This window comes from Coffea eugenioides, chromosome 2 (genome assembly GCF_003713205.1).
Source record: "Coffea eugenioides isolate CCC68of chromosome 2, Ceug_1.0, whole genome shotgun sequence".
In the NCBI taxonomy this organism is placed as follows: domain Eukaryota; kingdom Viridiplantae; phylum Streptophyta; class Magnoliopsida; order Gentianales; family Rubiaceae; genus Coffea; species Coffea eugenioides.
Genome location: NC_040036.1, coordinates 20704541 through 20715396, shown reverse-complemented (window position 1 = coordinate 20715396; position 10856 = coordinate 20704541). Strand labels below are relative to the sequence as shown.

Sequence of the window (10856 nt, the reverse complement as noted above, 5' to 3'; positions counted from 1 at the left end):
GTTTTTGAGAGTTGGAAGAAAGAAACATTTTAAGTATTAGTGGAGCTATAATGTTTTAGTTGAGCAATAGTTATCTTGAGCGTTATAATGTTCAGCCTCTCCCGACCCACAGAGGAATAGTTGGGTCGTATGATAACCAGTCTATGGACACCAGATACCCCTGTGTTGACCAACAAAAAATAAAAATTCCCATCTCCAATGACCTCATTGAACTCTGACTAATCCGGAATCGAGTATTGTCGGACCTTTTTGTGAGATGGTATTGCCAAAGTTGTCATTTCTAGATGTCTTGAACTCGGCCCAAAGCCCAATAGACCAGGAGGGATATTTTTGGGCCTTAAGGTTTTGAGCCTAAATGGGTCTGAGGTTGCGCCAATGGAAAAAATTTTAATTGGGTCAAACATTAAAGGCTTGTGAGTTAGACCAATTACAAGCCCATTGAGAGGATAGAGAACAAAGAAAAGAAATTCGAAAAATTGACCTTTCTTAATCATTACAGCAGCAACAATCATTGTACGTTGTCAATGTGCAATATTGTGGGAATTGGTGGAACCAGAAACTTTCCAGTGTAGCATTAGTTGGTCACGAACAACAGCATTTGAGGTTTGTGTTTCATTGCATGAGCGGTTTTGTCTCTTTGCTTTTCTTATGCTGAATTCCAACTACATTAGTATTTAACAAATGCATGCACGGAAGAGATTTCTCATTATTCCATGCACTTAATGTCTTGATTAACCGGTCAATTACTTTTTCCAGTCGTGGTGTCGGAAATCATTACTTGTAATTTAAGCTAATTTGGTCTGCTTTGCTCGAGTGCTGCTACTTTCATGGGGTCCAGGAAAATTGTTGCATTCTCTGATCTTCTAGACTGATCTGGATTAGGTAAGTCGTAACTCTGCAGTGTCAATTGCACTTGCTCGTTCATGGATGGAAAGAAAGAAAGAAAGAAAGAAGAGCCCAGAAACGCCATTAAGGGGGTATGTAATATGTATGCTGGTGGAGAATGTTTTCGGGAAATGCGATCCTCTCAATGTCTTTGGTCTCTGAATGTTGAAAATTTTTACTTGAAACATATTGAATCTTTTAACGTAGACTAGTTTAGCATACATAATGCACCGGAGTCTTAAATTTTCATCATATCTCTTCAATCAATTTTAGAAAAATTTATTCTGTTCTATGATGAACATAAATAAAAATCACGAAAAATCAGGAAATGTGAGAAATTTTGAGGGCCAGAGTCTGAAGACCAAACACAGTAGTTGGTACAGACCTGTGCAGAGGTTTTAATGCTGATTTGTCTCATCTATTGGCCCTTTCTGATTCCCAGTTTGGGACCCCTGGACTCCCTCTGTGCGTAAGTCTGTAAAACTGAGAAGAGGCCAAAGTGAGGCTTCACAGACCCCTCTCCTGTTTGTACAGTACTGTTTGTTTGGGATGTTATGGTATGGGTATGGTATGGTAAAGCCGGGAATGATTAGTACCCTTCCACTCTACTAGCTCCCACAAGCTGTGGGGACTTGATGCCTCTCTGCTCCAATTCTTGGTCCTGCTCGATTCTCCTCCTGCGCTGCAGGAAAGAAGAGCTTTTAATGCAAGATCAGTTACACAGCTAGCTCAACCTCCAGCTGGATTCCCCACTCGTTTTGACCAAGAAAAATGCTTTGTAATTCAGGGTCCGCATTCAAAGAAAGTAGCAAAACAAGTTTAAATCTGTGACCGACCAAAGAAAAATTGAATCAGTACTGGAGTGCATGCAACTTGAGAAATTATATATGCAAATACTAGGTCCTAAAGATTATTATAAAGAAGAATATGTCCTGCTGTCAACTGTACGCCCACATATTCTCCAGTGTTGCCGTATTACTGGAAGTAGCCTTGTGAATGATCTTTTTTTAATATGTATGAAAAACACATGTTTCATTCTTTACATTTCGCAAAAATATTCTTTTCATCTCTCACTTTTAAAATGAAGTAAATTCATCCCTAGCATTTAAAAATTGAAGTTTTAATATCCCTGAACCCAACTTTCAATATGAATCAAATCATCCAATAACCTAGTAATAAATTTTGGGGATAGAATTGATACATCATTTGGTTAATTCCATCACATTCACATGACATTTATTGAACCAAAAAAGGAAAAAAAAATTTAAAAGTTATAACATAAAAAGGTCGTTCTTTGCCTTGCACTAGTAGAGTTTCTTTTTTGGATAAATCTTTTCATACATCGTTAGTATATGCACTTGCGAGTAGATGTATACCATACATACAAATTTTGGTATTTAAATTTAAATTGAAATGATGTGACAGGTCAGTGTATACAATGATAATATATGAAAGATTGATCCTTCTTATAATTTTTTATTTTTCTGTTTTGGATTCATTAAATTTCACGTGAATATTAAGTTGAATTAACCAACTAATCTACTAATTGTATCCCCGAAATTTGTAATCGAGTTGCTAGGTGATTAGATTCAGATTGAAAGTTGACTTCAGGGATGTAATAACTTTAGTTTTTAAATGTCAATGATAAATTTGTTTTATTTTAAAAGTGAGGGATGAAAAGAATATTTTTGTGAATTATAAAGAATAAAAAAATAATTATCAAGTGGATGGAAATTATAGAGAGTAATTTAAAAGGAAAATTTGACCAATAAAGGAAAGAGATATAGGTCAGCTTGCCAGTTACGGATACAGCAAGACAAAAGATGCATGAAAAGTGAAAAACAAAAAGAAGAAATTTTGACTAAAAGGCCAAAAAAAAGGGTAACAGTATACAAATTAAAAAAGAAGAAGAAGTAGTAGTCGCAGCCAATGCAATTGGTTCATTTGATAACGTGGGGTTGCTTTCAACTTTCTCAGCAAAAGTCACATATTCGAGTGTTGTTTGTGTGAACTGAGGACTGCTTCCTTCTTGAGAACGTTCATGAGTGACCTGCGACTTTTAATGTTTTGTGGTAAACTAATCGGAGCTCAATAATTTTTTACTGCTAAAATCTACGAAGGCGGAGGAGATAGATCGTGGATGAACAAGAAGTCGGCATCTCCCCGGAAGCGAGTTATGGCTTTTGGAGGGAGCGGCCCTGTTTCCGTACAGTCCATCGCTGGGACGGACGTAGGATGTGACGGGAGACAGGAGACAAGAATGAAAGCTTTGATGGACATGAAATCTTCCTCTTTACAGCTGGAAGTCCGTCATTGGTATATCCCAGCTGTCTCCCATCCCCAGACCCTCCCTCATATTTCCCACTCATATACTATGATATAACCCCCCCCCCCCCCCATCCACTGGCGGAGGGAGGTTCCGCCATTTTCATTCTTGAAGTTGAGGCCGCCTCTCCAGTCTCCACTTCCCACGTCACGGCTCATGCATGCATTTTGGAGTATCATTTCTCCAATTGCGTTTGCGAGTTGAGTTGAGACTACTTGACAGAGTGAGACCCCCATTATTTATTATAAATACTAAAAAAGGAACAAGAAACGCGCTCATTTCCACACTGTTGATCAACTCGGGCAGCGTTGCCCAAATCTTCTCTTTGCGTCGAAATGTTGCTCAAACCTAAAACAAGAGAAACTGCATCACTCGCATCTTCTCCTACCTACTTTTTGCTCTCCGGTCGTCGCAGAGCAGCATGTATCCAGATCCGGGGATTAATCCATTTAGCCAAGCAACAAATTAAAACTGGTTAAACCCTTTCATGCACAGGATTTTGACATTCATCCTCAGTGGAAACTCTGGGGATTATGTTTAGTACTGATTAGCTGAAATGGTGAATTTCTGAAGCTTCATTTGCTCTTGTTTTTCCGTTTCTATATATTAATTGGCTTTTTAAAGGCCTAACTAGAATCCCAGAACCAGCCAAAGGCAGCAGCAGAGTTCTTAAAGATGGATTTCTTCCTTAACCTTTCATGTCGAAATCCAGGGTGAAGTGATTGAACTAGACCTGACAATTATACCCAAAACCCAATAATCCACCCAACCCACTCACTAATTTGAGAGGTTGGATTGGGTAAATTGGGTATTGGGTCAATTTTAGGTTGGGTAATAAAAATCCATACATATTTTGGGTGATTTGGGTATTTGTGTTGGGTATTCATTACCCAACTTAAATTAAAAAATAAATAAACAAATTAAACACAAAATGCATGATCACGCACGCAGGAGTTGATCTGTTAAGTCAACGACTTTCCCAATATGTGGGGCCTCACAGATCGTATAATCAGGTGTAACCCCAGTGCACGAAATCTTGACCATCCAAACAAGATCATATCCGCACGTCGGCTTTTAGTTTTAGCAAGCGGGAATCTCATGTGGCTAAAGTCTTGTAACGGCTCGATGGGATGCAACCTAATGACTATTAAATGTTGGTGTTTGTGAGTTGTGTGCACTGGGAACATAAGATCATAACGGTGTCCAATTGCTACACAATACAAATCCAATGGCAGCCCAATGTGAGATACACGCGCCTTAATGTGTGTATTGTTTAGATGTTTCTAATTTCTCCATTTTACAATTGCTCATATGTGTTATCATGCATAATTCTTTTGTGTTTATTTTTTGGGTCAAAATTTCAGTTTATAACTTTCTTTAAAGTGTGATTGGGTCCAAGTAGTTTAAACAGTTGCTATGTGTGTGTATTTATGAAAGTATATTAGTGTATTTGTATGTGTAAAAATAACAATGTATTTCAAAAGAACTTAAAAAGTGAGTGTGTGAAAATATATCTATCTATGTGAAAATGTATTTATGTGTGTGATTTTTTTTTTGTATTTTAAAATATATTTGAGAGAGTTTATGTATCAAAATCTATTATTTAATATATTGGGTCATAGGTTTGAGACAACCCAATATGACCCAATTCAAAATTAACCAAATATAAAGTTGGGTCGATTGGGTGTAACCCATTTAAATGAAAACCCAATATCAACCCGCCCAATTGCCAGGGATAGATTGAACTTGTTATAGAAAATGCGAAATAGGGCATCATCAGGGGTGGCAATCGGGTTGAGTTCGGGTTGGCGGGTCGAGATGAGATCCGAATATAACAGAAAATCCAATGACCCGAACCTGACCCGCCAACCCGAAACGGGTCAGGATACCTGACACGAATCCGAAAATTTCGCGTTGGCGAGTCGATCCGAAATGACCCGAAATTTAAATTTAAATTTTAAATTTATCACTGTAATTTTCTAATAAAATATTAAAATCAATTTCTGACAAAATTAATTACATAATCAAGTAATAAAAATTTAAATAAATAATTTCAAACCAAATCTAAATTAAATTAAACACCGTAAAAGTGTTTTATCCCAAACCAAATATAAAATAAATTAAAACAGTATAAAAGTAAAAAATAATATAATATATTATTTGTTCAAATATAATAATTTCAACTTCACACAAGTTAAATAAATTCATTTAGGATTAAGTAATTAATACCTTTGAAAAAAAGAATAACTTAGTTTAGTTAGATAATAATAATTTTTATGTTTATTAAATTATTTTTAATTCGTAAACGGGTCATATCGGATCATATCAGGTCACAAACGGGTTGACCCGAAATCGACATGTTTTCTTTTCGGGTTCATTGGGTTCGACCCGATTCTGACTCGAACTCTCGAAACCTCAATCCAAACCCATTAATTTCGTGTTAGATACGTACCGTGTTTTCGAGTCGTGTCGAAAATTGCTACCCCTAATCAGGAAGAGCAGTTATAAATAAATTCCATCAACTTGCACGGTTTGCTTGTTCAATCTCTCATATATATCCAAATCATTCAATTTCTTTCCAAAACTCCCAAACAACATTAAAATCTCTTCTCTTCTTTTCTTATCCTTTATTTTTTCTCATAACTTACCCTTTCTCTTCTTTTCTTTTCTATCCTCAACTCACAAACTAGCTATAAGAGATCTAAACTAAGCTATTGCAAAACTCGCACTTTTGAAATGCGAGGTCTAGTAGTCTTTTTTTTGACTTTGTAGGTTAAAAATTTAAAATGACTTCACATTTAGCAAATGCGAACTACTACTGAATGCGAAGGCCCCTCGACGAAATTTCATATTCAAAATGACCGCTTTGCAAAATTTTTTTAAAAATCATCATAATTTTAAAAATTTCTCTTTAACGAGTCCTTGCGATATGGGTAAAGACATCCAATGGACTAATGGAGTAATGTAGTCCGAAGGAAAAGAAAAGAAAAAGGAGGAGAGAAAAAGCAAAGAGAGTCGATTGGGTGATGGACGGGGTTGGAGAGAGGATGAGTGACTACACGAAGAAAACAGAAAGCTGATGGTACAGTTCAAGCGCGACATTCACGTAGATGGTACCCTACGTTGACGTACTCAGATGTCGGAAACGTGGCAAATCCCCATGCATTTACTCATCCACCACCAACGGACTTCTCTGTTTCAGCCTCAAGCGTACAGACAGACGAAACTATAAAATTTATATTAAAGGGGCAAATTTAAATATATATATATATATCTAAAACTAAGACTAAGAGTATAACACAATAATATAATTTCAAAAATTTTGTGGCGTAATGTTTTAAAATTCTAAAGGCAATTTTTATAAATTTCAACCTTTTAGGAAACAAAATCATATTTTCCAAAACTTGGGGACACTGAGGGTCCGCCCTTGCATGCACACGAACTAATATGTTTTCTTTTCATGCATTTAACACCTAATCTAGTACCATTCCACCCCTTCCTTTTTAAAGTTTTTCTCTGTCTAGTACAGAGTAAGTGTAGGTGTAGAATAGATTCCATCATATATGAAAAAAAATTCAACTACTCTTAGAGTAGTTCACCGTTAAGAAAATTTTGAATCTATACTTGAATGAAGGTTAAATGATCAAATCTTTTAACCTGCATTCTAAAAATCCAAATTTTCTTAAAGATTTCATCAACTAGTGCATAAACACTCATCTAAACCGGCGATGATTCAGTTCCTTTTGAGTTCTCCTTGGACCTCTTCACGTCTATCTTTCCTTTAGTATAAAGTAGGCCGATCATAATTCGGTCTCCTCTGAGTTCTCCTTTGACCTCTTCACGTCCTCCTTCCTTTTAGTATAAAGTAAGAGTAGATTTAGAATATATTGTATCGTGCCCGGGAAAAAAACAATAATACCAGTTGCTTAAAGACAAGGATAAGTGTTCATTAGGAGGTGTGATGGCTTATTAAAAAGTATTTCACGTAATAAACTTTTCAATAAAAGCACTTATTAAGCGCTTAATTGTTTTGTTTAGATGCATATTTGAAGGAGTGCTTATTTATGCTAAATAATGTGTGATTTTGAACTTTTTGAGATATATTTTATTTTTTAAAAGACAAAAATTATTTTAAAAGAACTAATTTCGAACTTTTACTAAAATTACTTTTGACACCATAATATTTACTTCTAAATTTATAGAAGGATAGTTACCAAACACTTTGGAAATATCTTTATCATCTAAAAGTACTTCTTTAGCAAAATTATCATACTCAAAAATAGCTTACCTCATGACAATTTGGATGACCATTTTTTTTTAAACGCTCAGCTCATGACAAATTGGTTTTTTATCATCTGAAACAGGGCCTTAGGCCCTCTGAAGACCCAAAACAAAACAAAAAACACTCAAAAAAAAAAAGGCGTGACAAGGGCATCGAATCAATCAGGACTGCAAAACCTCAAATTTAGTAGGCTAATTCATGGTTATTTTCTTTGGGAGCAGAAAAGGGCATCGAATAGATTGGCAACGAGCCCAATCGCTCTATAATGCCACTTGGAGCTTAAATTTCATCGAAATCCACTGGTTAGTGGTCAAGTACCATTGATAAACTAATGGAGACACTGACGAAGTCATTTCCCTTGCTCCCCAGAAAGCCTTACACATTTATATTCTAATTTACCTTAAACGAACAATTAACTAATGACACACATGAATTACCAATAAAAGTTAAGCTGAAATTATCTTTTGGGGAACATCCTTTAGCCTTACATCACCCTTGTTGTAACGTTGTGGAACTCTACATATCGATAGGAAAGAAATGCACTAGAAACGGATTCACGTGAGCGTAATGGTATGACACGCTAATACCCCCTCGGATGGAAGGATTAGATTGGATGATAAGGTAACAAAGATCGAAAATAGGAGATTTTAGTTTAAGATTCGAAAAAAAAATTAAGGAAAAAAAAAAAGGGACCAAAAAAACATGAAAGAAGATGCCATTGAATTTTTTTTTTTTTAAAAAAAGAGGAACCAAAAGGTATCAATCATAATATGATTGGAATGGAGAGCATAATTGAAACATCAGGAGACCACATGCAAGCAAATATAATTCACAAAATGGGTCCTTTTATATAGGCTAATCCACTGACTCAGCCTGGCCAAATATGGCCGCCATAAGACTACAAAATTCATACAGTTTTTAAGAAATTACTGAAGATAAAATATACATATTTCCTCTACTCTCCTTCAATCCAAGCCGTCCAAGGTGTCATAATCCAACGGCAAAGAGATCTACGAGCGAAAAAATATTAATAAAAAATAAATAAAATTATTAACTGTAGATTGCAAACATGAAAAGGAAGGGGAGGGCAGCATATGAATACGGCTGGTCTAGCGTTGCAATTCCTGTATATCCCCAACAGAAGATCGCAGCCGCTTGGGTTGCGGCGGCTCATGCTCCTGAGCGGCGCCAATAGTCCCGCTCCCAGCCGCCGAACAAGGATTCTCGGAACGCGTGTCGCAGCTAACACAAGCCGCAGACTCGAGGACGCCGACTGGGCTCGGCGGCGCAGCAGCTAGAATCTGCATCCTTGACCTGACTTTACGGTCAGATCTCGGACAGGTGTCCACCAAATACTCTTCCATTAGTTGGTGACAGCTTCTCACCATTTCCTGTCCCCAAGAAAAATTACGACCGGACCAACACAGAAGAGGAAAAAAAAAAACAAAGGAGAAATCACCACCAGATTTTCACAGCTTACGATGCTTCGACTTTGACGTCAAAATCAGGGCAAAGAAAGTACGCCATAATTTCATTTTCCTTTTTTTTTTCCTTTCAATCATAAAAACAACCACACTAAAACTGCGAATTTCGAATTACGACCACAAATGTACAAAATTCATTACTTTTTCCACCCTCTCGTAAAATGTGAGGGGTAATGACTCCAATTCCTTCCCGGCGGCTGATACCACGGCAGCCGCTGCAATAACCGACGGCGAGATTCTCACGAAGTCTATCACTGTTTGACATACATACCCAAAATGAAAAAAAAAACAATAAATTGAATAAGTTTTAGTACCACCATAATAGAAAGAGTAGTTATACCACAATAATTCAGAATTACAAATATTGATCGAATTGGCTAAAAATAAATACCCCGGATGGTGTTTAGAACAAGATCAGAAGACGTGGATAAAATGTGAATAGCAGTAGGAGTAGGGTGTGGGGGCTGTGGAGAGGCATGATGATGAGCAGAGAGTGGAGAAAGTTTGGAGATGAAGTAGTGGAGGAAGTCGAACGGAGTAACGGAGGAGAGTCTCCAATCCAGATTGGCCATCACCAAAAGCTCCATCCTTTGAACAGTCTTGGGATCGAATACGTAGGTGGGATCCATAATCTGGAGGTCAATGAGAAGGGGGACGCGTGGTTCCTCCATCTTAGCAGCCAGGGAAAGGCAGGCCACCGATAACAGCTGATATTGCCACCCATTTCCCTGCAATCAAACCATACCCACCATCACCCGCCCATCTTGTATCCACTACCACTACCAATACATTGTCCCCACAATGTACGTATTTATTTACACCAAATACAAACTACGTATCCAAGTTCCAGTATCAGCATACCGGGAGATGGTAAGAGGAGAGGAACCGGTCAAAGTAATTGACGGCGAGGAGAGCCGTTGCGGGCTTGAAATCGTAGCGTGCATGGACCTGTCCTCCAGGCTCCCCCAACAACATCCTCCGTTAAAACTTCCCAAACCTTAAAAGTTTATGGTACTAAATTACAAGTAGACAAAAATTTTTTTTTATAAAAACTATAAAAATGTAGATGACGTGTATATATGGTATATACTAGACCACCTTGAGAATCCAGTTGATGGAGTCTTGGCGGGAGGTGAGGTGGTGGAGGCAGAGGCGGCGGAGGAGGTAGTCAGGGGAGGGCATATGGTGGCTCTCGGAGTCGAAGAGATGGTTGATGGTGGACTCATCATCGGGCTCCTGATTGTAGGGGATCGCAGCGTCGGGGTGGGATTGGACCACTTCATCGGTGTCCTCGGGGCAGTAGAGGGGAGCACTTCCGGCAGCTGAATGCTCAGACATGGTGATGGAGGGCAGTGGTCAGACAGCGAGGCAAGTTATAGATGGCGGCGCGTGATGGCATATTTGGGGGGTGGCCAAAGCAGCTAAGGTCGGAGGAGCTGGAAGGGGCACTACTACTAGGCGGAGGATTAAGGTGGTTTGTGAAGCATTCGAGAGACACATGGCAGATTACGGTTTGACAAGTGAGGACATGTTTTTTACAAGGTGTGTTTTTAATTGTTTAGGGAGAAGAGAAGAGAAGTGAAGTGAAGAGGGTGCGTTTTCATGTTGTTTTTGTTCTCTTGTCTAAATAAATAATTTTTTTGGCTGTAAAATGCTGGCCTTGTTTGTATTCTATTTTTTCTCAAATTTTTTTTTTTTTATGTTTCTAATAAACACATTTTTCGATTATTATTTTTTTTACTTCACATGCATTAACTTGTTATAATATATTTTTCTATAAAAATTCAAGAAACTAGCAATTCAAACAGAAGTACGTGGTTTTCGATTTTTGTTTTTTAAACACGAATAGTTTTGGGTTTTTGCAATATGGTCTGTACGA

The 10856-nt window shown here is 37.6% G+C and overlaps 1 protein-coding gene across 1 annotated transcript; it reads right to left on the bottom strand.

Moving 5' to 3' along the window:
* Positions 1-8318: 8318 nt before the first annotated feature.
* Positions 8319-10574, bottom strand: LOC113761518 (cyclin-D4-1-like). The gene is made up of 5 exons (XM_027304537.1): positions 10076-10574; positions 9839-9925; positions 9369-9705; positions 9119-9231; positions 8319-8884 (listed from the first exon to the last, which is right to left on the bottom strand). The coding sequence occupies exons 1-5, from the start codon at positions 10313-10315 to the stop codon at positions 8603-8605; spliced, it is 1059 nt and encodes a 352-aa protein (XP_027160338.1). The 5' UTR covers positions 10316-10574; the 3' UTR covers positions 8319-8602.
* Positions 10575-10856: the final 282 nt, after the last annotated feature.